The sequence below is a fragment of the Monodon monoceros genome, unplaced genomic scaffold (genome assembly GCF_005190385.1).
Source record: "Monodon monoceros isolate NGI ecotype Baffin Bay Population unplaced genomic scaffold, NGI_Narwhal_1 Super_Scaffold_3, whole genome shotgun sequence".
Taxonomy (NCBI): domain Eukaryota; kingdom Metazoa; phylum Chordata; class Mammalia; order Artiodactyla; family Monodontidae; genus Monodon; species Monodon monoceros.
In genome coordinates this window covers 21,634,170-21,655,270 of record NW_021703780.1, presented here as the reverse complement: position 1 = coordinate 21,655,270, position 21,101 = coordinate 21,634,170, and the positions used below count along the sequence as shown (strand labels likewise).

The following is a 21,101-nucleotide window of genomic DNA, read 5'->3' as shown; positions in this document are numbered from 1 at the left end:
CCATCCATCCTACTCTTAGCCCATGTAAACAATTTGTGAATCTTATCATCAGTTTTAATTTTCTCATGTATACTTTCAAAGAAAATTGTAGTTTTATTATCATATTTATATTCCACATTCTTTTTTTTCAAATTGCATATATTGGGGCCCATTGAAGGGGTCATAAAATCAATTAAGTAGGTCAAAACCAGTATTTTTAAAATGAAAGTGAATAGAATAGAATGGAAAATTTGGGAGTGAATTGCACACGGTAAGACTAAGTATTGATTCATGAAACTCTTGTTTGAAGTGTGTGTGTGTGTGTGTGTGTGTGTGTGTGTGTATTTGTGTATATATTGTGTTGCCATGAAAGATACATTTCTTATTATGGGTCTCTGAAAAATATGTTCAGACTCCAAGGTCTACATTGTATTACACTTATAATAGTGAATTTTGTTCACATTTTTCTCTGCAACTGGGCTGAAATCCCCTTGAGGTCAAGGACTTTATCTTATTAGTTTTTGTAAGAGTTTCCTTTTCTGTTGCCAACCTCATATTGCCCCTGCCAGAATGTAACTCTAATTATAAGGAAATACTGGTGGGCTATGTTTGCAGAGAGTGTCTATGACAAACAAAGGGATTTGTATTTGGTCACATTGGAGTTAAGGAGCCGTTGAAGTGTCAGGTGGCATATTGTTATTATTGATTATTTCTGATTACTTCTCATGACTTTATTGGGGGAGATCTGTGAGCTGGAAGAAAGACTCTCATCACCCAGTAATTCTAAGTCTGCCACCTCTTTGTTGGGACAACATCCAGGGAAGTCACTCAGTCTCAACCTTTGCTATTTTCCTCAGTGTTTTTTATCCCTCTTCTCTTCAGGGGCAGCGTTTGGGTCCTTCATCATCCTCTGTGTGGGGGGACTAATCTCACAGACGTTGGGCTGGCCTTTTATCTTCTACATCTTTGGTGAGTCACTTTCTCTTATCTCCTAACACCTCCACTTCCCAGGCATTTGTTTTTATGCTTACATTACCTATCGCCCACATTCTTCCCATTTGAGAGAAAATGTCCATTGTTAAATGGGAGATGATGAAGAATGTTGAGGATTGGTAGATTTCTTAGTCTAGTCTAAGAGATGACCATCTGCATGGTGCTGACTTCTGAGAAATCAGGAGTGTAGCCTCACACACCCACCCCAGGCATCTTCTGTAGAATCTCTGCCACCACGTCTGAAACACCAGGTCTAGTTGCTCTATATGGTTAATATGTCAGAGCTGGTGAAGCACATTTTCAATATGTCTTCATATTTTATTATAATTATTATTTCTGCCAAGATGCCCTTAACCTATTTTCTACCAGGTGAATCTTGCAAAGCTCAAATTAACTGTACACCTCCCTATGGAGACTACCAAGACTTATCCCATCAGATTAAGTCTTTCTGTCCTCTATGATGCTTACTGATAATTTCTTTTCTAGGCTGTGTTGGCATGTAATTATTTATTTCCCCTTCTCCCTCTCCACTAGATTATGAAATGACTGAGGCAAGAACTTCATTCCATATTTTTTTTTATCACTTTGGTACTGTCATAGTGCCTGACTTATAGCTTTATAAATAAAAGAATGGATAAATCCAGTATTTAGAGGAAATTTAAAGAACATTAGTCCACAGAGTCTTTTAACATAGAACCTCTTCAGGTGACAAATCTCAGCAATGAGACAAGTTTCTATTCTCAATATGGTTCCAGCTAAGATGGCTTTCTCATTAATGATGCTAATCCCAGGTCATTTTTGTCCACACATGTTGATCAGGTACTGTCAAGAAATATTTTTCTGGAAATCCATAATGGATGTATTGTTTGAATACAAATAACACTGTCTTTTGCAAATGTGTTGGAAAATTTTCCTTGCCACACTCATTTTATGGCAGGTTGTTTTGTATATGGATGAATACTTTTCTCTTCAATCCTGACTATTCAGATCTTCTAAAATAAGACAGTAATGTGTGCATTAAGAAGTTGTTGCTAATGACACACCACGATATATCCACTGGAGTCTGAAGGGTAACTAATCAGCTATACAGTGGTACGTTCATGCTCCTGCTCTGTCGAGAGGGCTCTGACATTGACAAGTGGCACTCTACATTTAGTCAAAAGGAGATTTGTAGATGAGTTGAGATGAAGAAGTGGGAAACTTTAGGTCATGATGGTGGAACAACCATGAATTGATATGTGTGTTTTGGGGTGATGTGTGCTACTTCAGAGGAAATTCCCTTCCCCTAGCACACAAATCTACCTGAAAACTAATTGGATCCCAGCTTCCCAGGTAGCATTGGCTGTGTCTGCTGTCTCCTGTGGTTCATGGTGATTTATGATGACCCCATGCATCACCCATGCATAAGCGTCAGGGAAAAGGACCACATCGTGTCTTCACTGGCTCAACAGGTACAGTGCAGCCCTTCTACCTGTGGGCCATGCAGAGATCTCCAGGGTAGGGTGTGGGGCTCTCAGGAGAGGCATCCTCTGTCCTGTTCTAATACCCATACTGATTAGATATTTCCTTTCAGTCCAGTTCTCCTAGACGATCTGTCCCCATAAAGGCTATGGTCAGATGCCTACCACTTTGGGCCATTTTCACGGGTTTTTTCAGCCATTTCTGGTTATGCACCATAATCATAACTTACCTACCAACGTACATCAGTTCTGTGCTCCACGTCAACATCAGAGATGTGAGTATGCTTCCTGTACTTCTATGAACATGATAATGGCAATAAGAAGAAACAGTTCTGTGCTGCCTACTACATTCTGACTTTACACATAACCACTCATTTAACCCTCACGATGATTGAGAGACATTGTAATGATTTCCGTCGCACAGGTGTAGAAATGGGGACACAGAGGGGAGATGACTTGCCCTGGATTACACAATTACTGAGCGGTAGAGCTGCTGCAGTATCTGTGTTCTTAACCACTATGCAATGCTGCCATACTAGCTGATGCTTCAATTTCCCTTGGAAATGAGTAGTGCTTTTCTCTGGAGACCAGTGTAATGCAAGTTCTGGCTCTCTTACCCGAGGAAGTGTTCTCCTCATGTGGAAAAGGATGCTAATTTCCTTAAAGCAACTCCAAGTGTCAGGAGGGTGGGCTAATGGTTGGTCTGTGTAACTGATAAGCTCTGGTGCCATATGCGCCTCTGTAACTACTTACTGTATACATTTCCTCCCTTCAGAGTGGTGTTCTGTCCTCCCTGCCTTTTATTGCTGCCTCAAGTTGTACGATTCTAGGAGGTCAGTTGGCAGATTTCCTCCTGTCCAGGAAGCTTCTCAGATTAATCACCGTCCGAAAACTCTTTTCATCCCTAGGTAAGGATGCGGGGACTCGGTTAACCAATCCCTTTATCCACACATGGTCAGAGAAGTTTCCTGATGGTGTGTCCCCATTGCCCAGGGCTCCTCCTTCCATCGCTGTGTGCTGTCGCCCTGCCTTTTGTGGCTTCCAGTTACACAACAACTATTATTTTGCTGATACTTATTCCTGGGACCAGCAACCTGTGTGATTCAGGATTCATCATCAACACCTTAGACGTCGCTCCCCGGTAAGGTTTGACCTGTTTGTTCCCCTCCCCCAGGCCCTTCTGGAGGTTTAGGCCTCAGTCTTCTCGCAACTGCTTCCTGTTGTTGACACGCACAAAATGATGGCAGAGTAATAACAAATAACTAGAAATGTCAGTATGTGGCCATGACCTAAGGTGTTTTTAGAAAAACAGTGCCCAATCTTGGCCAGTAACAAGTAAATGAAACTCCCTTAGCTTCTCCACTAGAGATTAGACTGTGTGTTCTGGGAAAGGACCCACACACGTGTTTTGGAAAAGCTTCCAGAGTGTTGATGATATTAGCTACCACATATGTATACACCTGTCCTGAGCCAGATCCTATTCAAAGGACTTCTCACGTATCAGCACATCTGGTCTGCATAACTACATGTCCTATTGTTATTCTTACTTTATAAGGGAGATGATTGAGGCACAAGAAGTTTAAGTGACATGCCTGAGGTCACACAAGGGCAGAGCCAGGATTTGGACCCAGGCCGTCTGTCCAGTGTATGTTTGTCCAGTGTATGTTGTCTCATCCACTGCGCAAACTGCCTGCCACGCTGAGATGCTGGGGTGGGAACCTGGGCTCCTGAGAGACAGAATTGTTTCCTAGTTGTTGAGTCGGTGGATAGGTGATTTCAGGTTTGGCAAACAGACATTGCCCTAACTAGCTTGAAGTGAACAGAAAAAACTGCGTTAGGCTAAATGACTTTGCTATTAGAGCTGGACTGCATTAAAATTGAGTTGCTGAAAAGTGATAGGCAGCTTTCTATATAAAATCATCTCCCCGCAGGTATGCAAGTTTCCTCATGGGAATCTCAAGGGGATTTGGGCTCATCGCAGGAATCATCTCTTCCACTGCCACCGGATTCCTTATCAGTCAGGTTGGGCCAGTTTATTGAACACCTGCAAGTGGCAGGTATTGTTTTAGGCACTGGGGATTCACAACAGGGCCTCTGTTCTCAAGGATTGTATGGTCTGATGGGGAAAATAAGCCTGGATGCCAACACAATTACTCTATTCTTAGGGGACTCTAAATCAGAGTCTGGTAGTTCACATTTCCCAGGGAAAGAGAAGTAAAAGCTGAATTTCTAAAAATGAATAGGTATTAGATTAATGAAAATGAGCAGTTCAGGCAGAGAAAATAGCACATATGACTTCCTAGAGGAACAAAAGTATGAAACAGCTCTTAATTATGACCAGAGTGAATGATACATGTCAAGGATAAGAGATGAAGACACAGGATCAGAAGGGGAAGGTTATGAACAGTCTGTTCAGATTAATTCCAATTTCTAAAAATAATCACAAAATGGAAACTCAAAGGGTCCCAAGGCCAGCTTGAAGAAAGGTTAAATTTTGGGTGGAAAGAGAAAGGCTGTGACACAAAGCAGGGAGCATAGCCCGTGAGGCTTGCTCAGTACCAAGTGTGGGCTGGTAGGGAGGATGCAAAGGCAGAACCAGGCTGGGATGGCAGGATGACATGAGCCAACCTACAGAAAAAGATTTGTTTTGTTTTCAATACATCTCTAGGTGATCTATTTTCAGGTTGATTTTAACCAAATTGCTAGGAATCCACTTTGACTATAATGCCAGAAATGAACTGTGACTTACAAGGGCTGGATGAGGAAAATCATACAGTCAGACCAAATGTAACTCACATCATATTGAGATGTCCATCCAGAGGGTTGGTGTGATTGATGTCAACAGTCAAAAACAAAACAAATCAGAGAGAGCACAAGAGTGAAAATCTTAAAGCTGTTGTTTTAGGCATAATTTAAAATGAGTAATAATTTAAAATAATTTAAAATGAGTAATAATGATATTTTCAAGAAATTTCAAAATTTCTAGAAAAACATTAGTGTAGGTTAATTTATTTGGGTTTAAAGAAAAGCTCATCCAAGCCAGAACCCAGTGTTCATTTTAGCATCCTCTTGTTTCCACCAGTTTCATAAAACCTTCTTTGAGAATTCAAGGTGCTCAGTGGTTATTGCATATTGTTCCCTAGATTCTTTGTGATCAGTGTTGCAATATACAAAATGGAAGATTTCTAGAACTAGTGGAGAAGCAACTGTGAGGCTGATAATTCTGTGTATTTTTTTTTTTTCCTCCAGGATTCTGTGTCTGGATGGAGGAATGTCTTTTTCCTTGCTGCTGCTGTCAACATGTTTGGCCTGGTTTTTTACCTCACATTTGGACAAGCAGAAATCCAGCACTGGGCCAAAGAGAGGACTCTTACCCGTCTCTGAGGATATAGTTGCAGACTTAAATGTAGTACTGACCATTAACTTTTTCAACATTTTTTACTTATCATCATTCTTTTTTCATATTCCTGGCCATAGGCTCAGCAGTTCTCAATTTTGGTTACATGTTAGATTTCCCTGGGGAGTTTCTAAAACATACAGATGAATGGGCTCTACTCAAGAGATTCTGAATGAATTGGTCTGGGATAAAGCCCAGATATCACTAATTTTTAGACACTCCCCAGGATTTCTAACATGCAGCCAGGGTTGACAAACTGCTAGACAAACTTGAAACATCAATTCCTGTTGCCTTTGAATTTTCCTTTTTGTAAGAAACTAGGTAAAAAGCTGTGTGAAAATAATCACTGATAAGTACCTTCATGAGGGCGATTATAGACACAGAGAAGATCTACTAGAACCAGAGTTGTATGTTCTAGAGCTCAGCACAGAATTTTAAGGCTGTAATCCACAGCATTAACATTTTTATACACTGAGAAACATGGATGTTTATTTATGTGGTTACATTCTATTAAAATTCACATGCTAAAATTAAATGGGCCATTTAAAAATTATTTACATTAGGATTATTTCCATCAGGCAAAATAGATATTTATTTATCCTAGCTAAGTTCCAGGAGATTAACAACCAGGAAATGACAAGGAGAAGATTAAATTAGGCTAATTGAAAATCATGGGAGAGAGAAGATAGAATTGCAAAGCTTACAATGTAAAAAGAATGGATGTGAAGGGAAGCAATATGGGCAGTTCTAGAAGAGACATTGAGATAGTTTGGTCCATAGAATGAAAATTAGAGGAAGATGACAGAGGCATTTTCAAATGAAATGAAGACTTAAATGGAGGAGAAGAATACTGAAGGTATAACAAGATGGAAGAAATCATGGGACAATATCACACATCAGAGAAATTCCTTTTTAGGATTGAAAAAGATCATTTGACCTTCTTCAGATTTTCCTTATTTGCCCAAGATTCTCAGATAGTCATCATCAACCCCAACAGGAATTAATTCTGTCTCCTAACCTTTAAAACACATCCTCTAGGTTGTCTCTACACAGAGAGCTGATGTCAGTTTTGCTGTAACTATTCCAGAGGAGAAATACTTAGCATGTTTAGAAGCCAAGTAGAACCACAGAGACTAAAGCCTTGAGCTAGTTTAGCAGATAAAGAGAATCTCCTAATGCAAATCAACAGGTATTTTTGAGCAGGTGCTTTAAAGAAAACAGATTGACAGGCTATGAGGGTGATACTGAGGTAAGAACACTCTGGCTCTGTCTTCCGGGTATTTACAATTTAGAGAGGAAGGAGAGTTTGTAGTAAACAAAATGAAGAAAAAAGGAGAGGAGTAATAAAATGAATTAAATTAAATATAGGCAAATTAAATACAGGCAAAAAAAAAAAAACCCCAACAGACAACACAATAGGCAAATATTTTGAACAAAGACTTCATAATAGAGAAATTCTAAGTGGCCTATAAACATATAAATCGGTGCTCAACTTCCTTAGACATTAGATAAATAAACATCAAAACCACAGTGAGGGCTTCCCGGGTGACACAGTGGTTGAGAGTCCGCCTGCCGATGCAGGGGACACGGGTTCACGCCCCGGTCCGGGAAGATCCCGCATACCGTGGAGCGGCTAGGCCTGTGAGCCATCGCCGCTGAGCCTGCGCGTCTGCAGCCTGTGCTCCGCAACGGGAGAGGCCACAACAGTGAGAGGCCCGCATACCACACAAAAAACAACAACAGCAACAACAAAAAAAACCCACAGTGAGATACCACTACATGCCTAACAGAAAGGACAAAATAAAAGAAGATGGAAAACAGCAAACGTTGGCAAGGTGTGGAGCAACTGGAATTCTCACACCCTATGACTGTAAGTATAAATCAGAACTCGGGGAAATCTTCTTAGCAATATCTCCTAAATCTAAATTTAGACATTCCAATGACTTAGACATTTCACTTAGAAATGTACATAGATATTTGGAAAAAGATGTACAACAATGTTCATAGGAGCACTACTTATAGTAGCCCAACAGCAAACAAAGTGTCAAGAGAACAATGAATAAAAAGAAATTATGGTGTATTCATACAGCAATGAGAATAAATAGACCACAATACACAACACCATGGATGGATCTCATAAACACAATTTTAAATGAAAGAAGACAAAAAAAACTTATTTAAGAAGTTTAAATAGTTTTAAAAAAAACAAAAACGGACAAAACTAATCTATTAAAAGTCAAGTTAGGAATTCCCCTTGAGTAGGAGTGGAAGGGGGCACTTCAAGGAGGCTCCTGAGATGCTGGTAATGACCTATTACTTGGGTGCTAGTCACATGGGTGTTTTTACTTTGTGAAAAGTGTATATTTATGATTCGTACATTTTTGTGTATATAAAAAGTAAAACATTTACTTAAATTCAGTGTTTCATCCACTTCAAAGTTTCTCCTCTCTTTTCAGCTTAGGTCTGACAAATGGAGCAGTTGGGAAGGAGGCGTGGTCTCTACTTTCACGTGCTCCCTGATCATCTCTCGCCTCCTCCTTTGCCCGACCCTCCAGCATCAGAGCAGGAAGGAAGGCAGCAGGATGGTCTGTGTTGTCAGCTTTTGGATTAAAGTGTAAGTTCCCAAACAGCAAAATGAATGAGCTTGGGCTTCCTAAGAAACCCAGTCCCTGGAAGCATTGGTTGTCATCGGTGGTAAAGGTAAGAATGATGGCTCAGCACTTCTAGGCTTTCTGAGCACCTGCTATGATCGATTCCTGACAAATAACATGTGTGTCAGAGACGCTTCAGTTATCTTTCTCCATTTGATGGTTTGAAAAAGTTACCATTCACATTTCCTAATGGCTTCAGAATAGATGCATTCTGAGTTGATAGGAAGCATCTCTAACCCATCTCCCCCATCCTAAAGAGTTGTTTCTGATTTAACAATTCTTTTCTAACATTCATTTCTAACATTAATGTGAGTTAGTTCGCTTTTCTTGAATAGCTTATTGACATCTATTGAACAATGAGATGATCTGCTTTTTCTCTTTTGACTGTTAAATATTATGAGTTATATTAATATAGTTCTTAATGTTGAGCAGACTGTTCCTTGAGTATCCTTTCGATAAGCCAGAGGATTTGATTCACTGATAGTTTATTTAGGACTTTGGCTGCTGTATTGGTATATGACACTGGCTCTGTATGCGTGCGTGTCATATCTAGATATGGGGCTTATGCTGATTTCAAAAAAAGAAAGGGAAACTTTCCTTATTCCCCAGTACTCTGAAAAAATTAACTAGAACAGAAATTTTATCCTTGTTATTATTATCTGAAGGATTGAAAGCATTGGTTTGTAAAATTATGCAGGCTTAAAGCTACTTTGAGGAAAGTTCTTTGATAAGGTTCTTAATTTACTCATTGGTATGGGCCTGTTAAGGGGTTCTATATTTTCTTCCATCAGTTTTGACAACTTAAGGTATCTTGGAAGACCATCCATTTTATACACAATTTAAATTATATTTGCAAAATATAATTATCAATTATGTTTTATCAGTTATCTTTTTACAATATATTCATTTTTTCTGTAGCTGAGGTTTGAGCTTCTTTTGTACCTCTGACATGATTCATGTGTGCTTTTTTTCTGCTTCTTCATTAGACCACTTATGATTTATTTATTTCTAAGAGATCTTGTCTTTTATTTTCTAATATAGTAGCTTTATCTTTTGTCATTCTTACTTCCTATTTCCCTTTGTTTTACTTCCTGTAAATTTTGTTTTGAATATTGAGTTCATTTATTTTTATTTAATTATGAAAGAATTTAAAGCGTAGAGGAAGAATTCTGCTCCAAGTCCTCTTGTGTGGGAAGATTACATTTTACTGTTTTGTGACCCCAAATTTATTGTTTCCTAAACGCATTATTTCTTAAGTTAATAACCTGTGGAGTAAAAGAGCAATTGTTGACTCCTACCTTACATACAACGAGGAAACTGGTTCACTGAGACATCCGAATATCCCACCTAAGTACGGTCCCTTGTTTTCATGGCTGTTCTCTGAAATTTTGCCCTAACTTGTTGCAGTTAATGTATTAGTGTTGCATTAAGTACTTTGCATACAAGAACTGCATTCTATCGAGCATCATAATTGTCACTGTTACTTGGATATAATTCAGGGTCAGTAGGGTGAGGCAAGCCAGGCGCCCAGGGAGGCACTCTTCCTCAGGCTCATTTCGTGCGAGCACAAGATTGGCACCTGAGAGTATCTCCTTAATTTTGCACCATGGACACCTCTCGCTTACCTTAGCCTAGCCCTAGCCACTGACACTTCTTTTCATAAACACTACCCCCACTTCTCAAAATATTTCAGTGGAGATTATTTTGGAACTTGGTACTTGGATGAATCCCATAATCGTGGAGAATTTCTTTTTTCATATACCACATTATCATTATGGAGACTTAATACATTAAAATATTAACTTAGCCAGTATTGACTTCCTGCAAGTCTTTTCTGGTGTCTAATATAATAAGGAAGTCTGGTTAGCCAGCTAACTTTTGTAGGAGAGATATATTTAGGCTCAGTGGTACAGGATTCGCTCTTTAACCTGGAATTCCATACTTTCCCCAAAATGTTGTAAAGTGTAAATTACTTTCAACCAATGTTGCCTTGAACATTATGAATAATTTGCTTTTCAGCTAGTGGTCTTAAGAGTTTCTTTCCTTGTATCTTTTTTTCTTTTCTTTTCTTTTACTTTGCTTTCTTCACGGACTTCTCAGTGCTGAAAGCACATGAACACATTTCCCAAGGTCTTCCCCAACTTCCATAAGTTCCAACTTATTTCCTAAAATTGCCTGAAAATATGCCTATGTTCGCACTATCCCTCTTTCCACTGAAAAAGAAAAAGGCATCCACACTTTATTGTGGAACAGTACCTAGAATGTAAACAAATGGTTTCCAAATATTGGTTTGGGGATTACCTATTAATGATTAATATTCATCTGGCTTTTGGTTTTCCTGCCTTTCCTTGTCTGCTGTGTGTGCCCTTATTAGAGATTGGCCAGAGTTAGAATGCTCTGAGTTCAGAACAACTGAAGCAAGGCAGGTTAGGGAACTGGTTCTTTCAAATGAAGTTGGAATCTTTTCCTAAAGTACAAAGCTTCAAGATATATTCGATAAAATCTTCAGACAAAAAAGTTATGTGATTTCTTCTAGATTTGCTATAAATTATACAATAAGATGGTTAAAACTTTTTTATTAAAACCAAATCATGTCATGAAGTATTTATTCTAATTGTAGTCATTCCTCATTTTATGTTTCATATTTTCTTTTATTTACAAAGCAAGTCATTTCTATTTTTGATGAAAAGTTTTAGATGTCAAGTTTAAAATATTCAAGGGAGTACCTGAAGTTTTCAAAATTCTTTTATGTGGTACACAATCAAAAGAGTTTGAAAACCACTTCTCTGTACAAATTGTCTATTTCTAAGCAGTAACCATTCTAATATTTACTATTTCCAGTTTGCTTTAAAAATTTGCCATAGCATTATTTGTTAATTAAAATCTTTCTTTAATACTATCAGTTTCTTTTTCCTCTCAGCTAGTGTCATATTTTAATTTTTATAACTTGCCTCAGACAGTACAGATTTGTTCTGAGTTCTTTAAAAACGTTTTAGGAATTTACTCTTACTTCCTTGAGAAAATCTCAAGAAAAATGTGCCCATCATCTATACCCCATGATGGTGATTTCCTTTTTCTCATATTGAGAATTTTTAAGAAATGTTTTCATCAATGAGGCTGGATTGTTTAAGCCATAGTGGATTTATTCAAAGAAATTGAAGGAGGGGCTGCTCCAAGAAACCTGAAGCGAAACCTCAAGAAGCAGGCAGCCTCAAAAGGTCTGAGCTACAGCAGCTCACTCCATTGCTAAACTATATGGTTTACCCTATGTTCTCCATTCTCATGTCCCTCTCCTCAATAGTTAAGGTCTCAGGAGAGAATTTAATGGGCAGAATTTAGGTAAAGTGCTCACTCCTTGGCTTTAACAGAGCCTGGAAAGCTGATGAGCAGAGTCTCAACTGAGCCTTTCAGCTTCCAGAAGGAGATCAGAGCACCATGATTGACTATCACAGTATGGTTACACACAACGGGCAAGAGCTAGTTCCCCCAAACAAAGTTGTGATGCAAGTAAGAAGGAGTAAGAAATATTGGAAATAGATTTATATAAAATCTATTTTTTTTCCTTTTTATTATTGTGGAATAGAACTAGTTCTACCTAAGCCAGCTGTTTGCCCAACTAAAGCGGGGATGGTTTCTCCTTGGGAACCCCCCTTGCTGCTCCGACCGCCACTACGATTCTTAAGACCTGAGCTCTTTGCCAAGTGATATCAGTTTATATGATGAACAATTCATTTAAATGACTCAGTTGTGCCAAGGGAGCAGAGGCATGGACATCCCCAGCAGGTGAATGTAACGGCTTCCCCTAGTTTGTGTTGAGACCGCTTTCAGAGTGGTCATGTCCTGTTGTGTTTCTTAAGCCAGGGGAGTGCCCACTCCCTGTTTATATGTGATTCTTTGGTTCCAGAAAGCACTCCCTAGTTTTAAGGGTGAATTATCCCCAATGGTCCAGCCCTACATACCCATCTCCACCTCTAACCCTGGCCCCTAGGGAACCAGAAGAGAAATTGGGTACCCTAGACATAGTCTCAGTAAAGCAGAGAGGCTGAACATCACTGAGATTGGTGGACAGTAGCCATACTTACAACTCTGTTATCACCCAGGAGCTTGAGAATTCCAGCCATTTTGGCAACTGAAGCTATAAATTTTGTTGAGGTTCTTGGAACCAATCCTGAGGACGAGCTGTTTAGCCAATTCAGGGTATGGTGTATGTTGATGCTGCCATCCAGAAGTTGTATGTAAAGGGGTCTTTGGCCTCACGTACAGGTATAGGGAAGAACCAAAATGTGTCAAACAGGTTCAGATTGGTGGCCTAGAATATTATTTACATGTGAGGTACAATGAAATTGAGGAACTCTTTCTTTTCATGCAGGTATCATCATTATTCATATGTTTCTTCAAAGTCAATTTTTATCAATCTTTATGAGTTCTTTTACTCTTTCAGTAATTCAATAGTTTCTTCTCAAGATTAGTCTGTAGTCTTAAGGTTGAACCTCTCCATGTTAGTTCATAAAACGATTGGTTGCTCATGATGTATCCTGGCCTCCATATGGGATTCTCCTGTTTTGTTGTTCATTTATCTATGCTTTGAGCCACTTCTGGGTGACTGGAGGTGAGGTGCTGGAGGTACAGTGATAAGTGATGCCATTGCTGTTCTCACCACAGAAGTCAACATCCTAAATGAGGGCTTATAGCCCAGTTCCAAAAATACACGTCACATGCCTGCCATGTAACCTACTTGGGCGAAAGTAGTGACAGGGACAGACACACAGTCCCTATCCATGTGAAATGGAGGAAGACATTAAATAAACTGCATATTGTATACAAGTGATAAATGCTAAGGAGAAAAACTTAAACAGGGAAGCAGGACTCATTAAAAAGGTGACATTTGGGTAAAGTCCTAAAGAGGGGAAGGGAAGCAGGGGAATTGGCTTTGGGGGAAGAGCACTCCAGGCAGAAGGTTAAACAGTGGATTCTAAATCAATCACATATTACAATTAGGGTGAGAACTAAGGGAATGTGATGAAGAAGAATTAAAAAGATTGGAGGGAGGAGAGGGTGGCCAAGGAAGACCTCACTGAGAAAGTGATCGTTGAGTTGAGCTGAGCTCTGAAAGTTAGCGAGAATTAATAGATTGGAGGGAGGAGAGGGTGGCCAAGGAAGACCTCACTGAGAAAGTGATCGTTGAGTTGAGCTGAGCTCTGAAAGTTAGCGAGAATTACTAGATAAAGGAAAATGGTAAGTACGTTCCAGGTAAAAGAACCAGCATGAATAAGAAAAATGATAAAAATAATAGTATAATAGCCAGCATTTTTGGAGTGCTTAGTATGTGCCAGTTAATTCTTACAACAATCCAACAGGTAGGTAGGATTTTTACCCTCATTTTATAATGAGGCAACAGAGGCAAATAAGATATTACATAACGGGATTTAGAATCCTGGCAGTCTGGTTGGATTTTAATGATCAAGAAAATTTGGAAGATATGAAATGGTTCTTTTCAGAAACTGAGGATAGCAATGATTTTGAATAAGTTGACACCCTTCTGGAGGTTACTTGTTTATGATACTATGCAGGGTGCTGAGAGCCTTCTTAGCGTGTAACCAGTGTTTTAAGAGAACTTGTAGAGAAATAGCAAACAGTTGGGGGAAAATTTAATCCAAATTTAAGCCTTGCTTTAGTTAAAATGGCTCCACTTAACAAGACAGAAGGTTATTATCTGGCATTTGACTTCCAGTGAAGGCTAATAAGACTAATTAACGAAAAGCTTTCAGAACACAACAGAGCACAAAGAAACCAGAACTTTTATGGTGTGCATAATAGTTCTACACCCCACAGCGTGCAGAACTCCACGTGTTCACGCGTGGTGTACACAGAGGCAGCCTGAGGTTAACACCTGCTTATCTTGTAGGTTGCCCATTTCTCTCCTAAAATCAGTGTTCCCAGCTGATCAGCTTATCAAGAGCCCTAACTAAACACAGCAGCAACAGTGGGAAGGGGTTGCTTTTGGTAGGCGGTTGCCTGACTATGCTGTGTGGTGAACATGCTCTACCTGGATCCATCATGTCCAGGTCTCCTGGTTCTCCAGTGTTCCTGGTGCCTGGAAGGGTCCCCGGTACCCTCATAAGCTGAGTGGGTTCTCCTGTCTGCTTTACTATTGAAAACTCTTCTCTAGGTCTGGGCTTTTGTCCACTTCTATTTGATTTGTATTCCAGCACATGATTTGGCACTGGATATGTCACTGCTGCTAGCTCAGCAATTCCAGGGTCATTGCCCCATTGCCCCATAAAAGGATTTCATAGCATCTGCCAGCCTCCTCCTTCTTTATACTTAGATTTCAGCATTGCCATTTCTCCCCTCAGGTGTTACACCTCCCTTTTCCCCCTCCCCATGTGTTATTGGCTTTCCACTAACTCCTCCTTTCCCTAGATTTGTGTTTTCCTTGCTCGTAATCATCTCACCTATCCGGAAGCACCTGCAAACCTTAATTCTTTGGAGGCATCAAACCCTAAGACTCTCCACTAGTCATAATATAGACTTCCCAGTTCCCAAGCCAGCACAGTCTTTTATATATATTCTCCATTGTACATGCTTTCCCACATGGAAAACTCTTATGCCAACACTCCTTCCCCTAGGAAGCCTTTTAAAATATTCCCAAGCAGTCAGTCACCCTATTTGGTCCTTTTCATGTCTCATTTTAAAGCTCTGCACTTTTATTTGTTCTATTTGAATGAAATCTCCTGGAGGGTGGTAATCATCTTTTTCTTTTCAGCTTTTAACAAATAGCCTGATACAAAATGGATGTGTGATAATAACATTTTGAATGGTAGGTACATAGCTGAATGAATATTTCAAGATTCCCCGGTGCTCTCAATGTTCTGTAATATAACAGAAAAAGAAACATCTTGAAGTACTTGCCTTAAATTTTATCTACACTGTGATTTCCAACCAAATGAAAAAGTAAGTAGGGGTAAAAAAAAACAAAAGGAAAATGCATATAACTGAAATTTGGGGGTAGGTGTGAAGATGAGGATGATGAATCTTGGGCAATTTTCCTGTTTCCCAAATTTATTTGAAATAGTATTAAAGTGTTTTTAAATGTATACTAATTTATTTTAAAAGAGGTAGCCTGTCATCCTTTCTGTTAACAAGAAAAAAATATGTTAAAAAATTGTCTCTGGAAGGATACGAGGAAACATTACTCTGGTTTTTTTCAAGAGGGAAATGAAGGATTGGAAAACATCTCTAAGCAGAGTTTTTTAATTTGTTTTAATTTTGTTTGCTTGCTTTTTATTATCTTATAGGTTTGAATTTCAAACCACATGAATGTGTTACATGTTCAAAATAATGTTATGTTTCAGATAGAACTTTTGAGAGTTCCCTGGTGGCCTAGTGGTTGGGATTCAAAGCTTTCACTGCCGAGGCCCAGGTTCAATCCCTGGGTAGGGAACTAAGATCCTGCAAGGCACATGGTGCGGCCAAAAAAAAAAAAAAAAAAACTTTTGTTTCAAAATACACAATATTTAGTACTAAATAATTCTGAATTTTAGAGTTAAAGGTACTTAGGGGACAGTTAATAACAATGATCTCATTTTAAATGATTTTCACTGAAGGATCATTTATAACAGGAAAGTTACACATATCAAAAAGCTAAATTTTCACAAAGGACAGGCCCATATAATTCGTTCCCAGATTAAGAAGAAAACCACTACTACCATCTAATAAGACCCTTCAGGCTCCATTCCAGTCCCTAGGCCTCTCAAGGTGACCCTTATCCTGACTTAAATTAGCATACAGTTTTTTATTTTGGAGTAATTTTAATTTTCAGAAAAGTTGCAAAGATAGTACAGAGAGTTCCCATATACTTCTCACCCAGTTTCCCCCCTCGTTAGCATTTTACACTATTGTGGTACATTTGTCAAAAATAAGAAACTAACACTAATACATTAATATTCACTAAACTCCAGAGTTTATTTAGATTTTACCACTTTTTCATCAATATTTTCTTTCTGTCCCAGGGTCCAATCCAAAGTACCACATTGCATTTAGTTGTCATATTTCTTTAGCCTTTCTTGTTTTTCAGAACCTTAGCAGTACTGAAGAGTCCTAGCTAGGTACCTTGTAGAATGTTCCCCAATCTGGGTTTGTTTGTTTTTCTTATGATTGGAAACAAGTTATGTATTTTTTGAAATAATACCAGGGAAGTGAAGTGCCCTTCTCATTTCATGATATCAGAGAGTACATAATATTCACATGACATCATTGTGATGTCAACCTTCATCACCTGGTTGAGGTGATATTTGCCAGGTTTCTCCCCTGTAAAGTTATTATCTTCCTTTTCCTCACTCTATTCTTTGAAAGTGAGTCACTAAATCTAGCCCAGCCTCAGCTTATCAATTTTTTTCCCCATGGATTATGCTTTTGGTATTATGTATTTTGGTATTATAGTTAAAACTGTGTGCCAAATCTCAAAATATAGCTAAAACTGTATGCCAAATCTCAAACCATACATATTTTCTCCTATATTTTACTTTAAAAGTGTGATGTTATGTATTACATTTAGGTCTATGATCTATTTTTAGTTAGTTTTTGTGTAAATTGTGAGGAATGTCTCTAGGTTCTTTTATTGGCATATGCACATCCAACTGTTCCAGCACCATTTGTTGGAAAGATTATCCTCTCTCCATGTCATTCCCTATGCTCCTTTGTCAAAAATCAGTTGATAATATTTGTGGGGGACTATTGACTCCAAATTGCCAAAGCAGTCTTGATTTAAAAAAACAAAACTGGAGGTATCATGCTCCCTGACTTCAGACTATACTGCAAAGCTATAGTAATCAAAACAGCATGGTACTGGCACTAAAACAGACACATAGATCAATGGAACAGAATAGACAGCCCAGAAATAAAGCCACGCACCTATGGTCAATTAATTTATGACAAAGGAGGCAAGAATATACAATGGAGAAAAGACAGTCTCTTCAACAAGTGGTGCTGGGAAAACTGGACAGCTACATGTAAAAGAATGAGATTAGAACATTTCCTCACACCGTATGCAAAAATAAACTCGAAATGAATTAAAGACCTAAATGTAAGACCTAAGACCATAAAACTCCTACAAGAGAACATAGGCAAAATGCTCTTTGACATAAATCATAGCAATATTATTTTGGATCTCTATCCTAAGGCAAAAGAGATAAAAGCAAAATAAACAAATGGGACCTAATTAAACTTAAAAGCTTTTGAACAGCAAAGGAAACCATGGACAAAATGAAAAGACAACCTAAGCAATGGGAGAAAATACTTGCACATGATAAGACTGAAAAAGAGTTAATTTTCAAAGTATATTTACAGCTTATACAACTCAAAATAAAAAGAAAAATCAGAAAATGGGCAGAAGACCTGAACAGACATTTTTCCAAGGAAGATATACAGATGGCCAACAGGCACATGAAATTATGCTCAACATTGCTAATCATCAAAGCAATGCAAATCAAAACCAAAATGAGATATCACCTCACACTTGTTAGAATGTCTATCATCAAAAAATCTACAAATAACAAATGCAGGCAAAGATGTGGAGAAAAGGGAAACCTATTACACTGATGGTGGGAATATAAATTGGTGCAGCCACTATGGAAAATTGTATGGCAGTTCCTCAAAAATCTATCAACCATATGATAGAATTCAGCAAGTAGGCCAAATACAATATTACAGCACAAATTATCAGTAGCATTCCAACACAGAAAAGCAATGAAAAATATAATGGAAAAATTCCTTATTATATTTCCACCCAGATAAGTTAATTTTATATCAGATAAGGTAATAGACATTTTAAATAGAAAGGATACGAGTTTACAAAGAGTGTCAACTTCACAGAACCCTGGACAATTCACAAAGAGGTAACACAGATATTTATATTAGAAATATAAATTCATTGTGATAACTATAAAATGAAAATGTTGATGGCTCTGAAAAGAGCTTTTGTCTTATGCTGTTTAAATCCTCCTAACAGCAGCTTATTTGGGTAGAACTGGTGTACTTGATGATGGCCTTGATATCATCAGATACAGCACGCTTAGTCAATTCCCTGGGCAGGAGCAGGCTCACAGACAATCGGATCTCCTACTAAGTGCTTGAAGGTATCTTTGGCAAAATACTCCTCAATACACTTGGATGAAATGCCTATGTTCGGGTATACCTGTTTCAAAAGGTTAATAAGGTAGATGGACATCTAATTGTCTCTAAGCCATCTCTCCTGCAAATCTGAGTTTTGGTAAAAGTTTTCTTAGAGTCGTTTTTAGAGACAGCAATTTTTCTTAGAATCATCTATGTAGATAGCAAAATCCTTAAGGGAAGACCCAGGTATAATATATCCAGCCTTCCACTACTTCGAGGTAAAGAAAATGGCAGTTGGGACAAAGTGGGACCTATTTACAATTGCTGTAGTCAAATGAGGTGTTGGGGCAACCCAATCTTTGATTGGATGAAAAGTAGAAAAAAGAATACATGTAAATGAGCTGCTTGAAGTTCACGCTGATTGGATAGTATTAATACTTGGCATCAACCACTCAAGAAGCAAAGTCAAGCAGACAGCCTAGTAGCTGACTGTGACCTCTACCAAGAGCACTTTGAAATGATTCTCTCTACAGCACCTACATTTTGTAGATTTCAGTTTCAACCACTTGAGAGAGACTGACCCCCTTAATCTAAATCCATGAGGAATAATGTTGGCCTACTTTGGGTCATATATCCACCCACCCACAATCAACTGTTGTTAGACTGGACCATCCCTAGATTGAGCAAGAACTATTTGACCTGGGGGAGGAGAATGATCTTGGAAAACATGGCACCTGGGCTGAGGCCACAGTGTCTCCAGGACTGATTGACAACCTCAGTAAGTTGGAAGAATACTAAACAATTTATAGAGAAGGAGTTGGATTAGCATATTAGGTAACAGATTAAATCAAGGCACCATCAGAGATTGAGAACATTATGAAGATGGTATTTAAACATGGCATGAAATGACATTTAAAGCCTCTAATCAAAAAGTAAAGTATAGAGGATATCATTTCATAACTGGTACATCAGAGCACATGCACACAGTACTATACAACCTTGGAAACAAAAAACTGCAAAAGACCTATTTTATTCATAAGGAAAGGTGTCAATGCTGAGAGAAAAATTAAACTGCCTTTTTTCCCTGCCGTGTTAACTTACTAGTTGACTGGGTGATTCACAACCAATGAATTATTAGCAAAAACACACACTAACTAGAACTTTAATGTTAAAAACTAAGCTGGCTCTTAACAATGTTTTTGGTTTATGATATTTAAGTCTGGTTAAAAACAACTCGCCGCTGGTGTAGTTGTTGATGGCTTTGACACCCTCAGACACAGTGTGCTTGACCACTTCTCCAGGCAGTAGGATTCATAAATGTCTGCACATGTGGTAGAAGTTAGTCTAAAACTTGCTTTTATTAAACCTAACGCTAGACTACCTTAAGCTTCTTTAAGAACTGCCATTGTCTGACAACCAGAACATAAGGTCAGTTCCCAGACTGGACTGTGGAATAGAGTCTGATCTGGAGTGAAGAATGAGGCACACCTGCAAACCTTTGACCTTGGAGTTCAGAGGAGAAATGGGTGTATATTGCCATTAATCTCTGTAGAGTAATGAAAAGTGATTATGTGATTAAGCAAACATTTTCTTTTCTTTTTTTTTTCTTTTGGAACATCAAAAGCACAAAGTTTAATTTATTATCCTAATTGTAATAGACTTTCCTGTGTTTTGGTCTTTTCTTTCCTGTGACTTCTATCTTCAATAGCATAAGATTTTGCAGTTTGAGTTAGGCATTCCTGTTACTGTAGTTGCAGAAGTAAGGGGCGTTGAAACTAGAAAGTAGAGTAAAAGGAAGCCATATCTAAGGACAAAAGCAAGGAGTATTTGCAGTATGGCAATCTAGCACATACTTGAATGTGTTGTGTAGATAACAAAAGACATACCATTCTGATCAGCTGATAAAAGTCAGAATAATGGAGATGGTCTTCCAATATGAGCTTGATGACCGGATTGACCCCATTTGTTCCTAGCGATGGTGAGGCAAACAGGAGTTTGACTTGAACTTGGAGAAAAAAGGATTTGCCAGTACCATGATGTGGACTTTAGATTCTGAGCAGACATGACACATCATTTGGGTTCATGGTTTCCAACCTTTCGAGTGTGTGTGAAAAGGCAGCCAAGCTCCAGAAAGTGACCGTTACCATTTAGTCAAGTCTTTCATTTCAGGATTCAGATTCATCCGATGTGCTTTCTCGACAGCTGCCCCTGAATCACTGCTAGACATTATGAGGGTTGGGGCAGAGTGTGCACATGAGAGGTGCTTCCTCTGCCGGAGCCTCCTAGACTAGAAACAGCAGGCTCTCTGTGATTACAACAGGACTGTACACTGGTGCCCTCTGAAACAGCAGCCAGAATCAGATCCCACATCTTACCGAGCTGTCGTGTCTAATTAATTTTTATACCTTATTTTTTAAAAATAAATTTATTTATTTATTTTTGGCTGCGTCGGGTCTTCGTTGCTGCACGTGGGCTTTCTCTAGCTGCAGTGAGCAGGGGCTACTCTTC

At 38.6% G+C, this 21,101-nt stretch overlaps 1 protein-coding gene across 3 annotated transcripts in view; it reads left to right on the top strand.

Moving 5' to 3' along the window:
- The window catches only part of SLC17A2 (solute carrier family 17 member 2), a 56,380-nt gene extending 49,147 nt beyond the window's left edge, over nt 1–7,233 (top strand). The window contains exons 6-12 of one of the 3 annotated variants that reach the window (XM_029243303.1): nt 862–948; nt 2,305–2,423; nt 2,546–2,707; nt 3,208–3,340; nt 3,426–3,573; nt 4,364–4,454; nt 5,682–7,233. In XM_029243303.1, the coding sequence (XP_029099136.1) occupies nt 862–948; nt 2,305–2,423; nt 2,546–2,707; nt 3,208–3,340; nt 3,426–3,573; nt 4,364–4,454; nt 5,682–5,816 (875 nt within the window). In that variant the 3' untranslated portion in view covers nt 5,817–7,233. The remainder of the gene's footprint in view (nt 1–861; nt 949–2,304; nt 2,424–2,545; nt 2,708–3,207; nt 3,341–3,425; nt 3,574–4,363; nt 4,455–5,681) is intronic. The other 2 variants (XM_029243306.1, XM_029243304.1) reach the window with 2 other exon arrangements.
- The last annotated feature ends 13,868 nt before the right edge of the window (nt 7,234–21,101 follow it).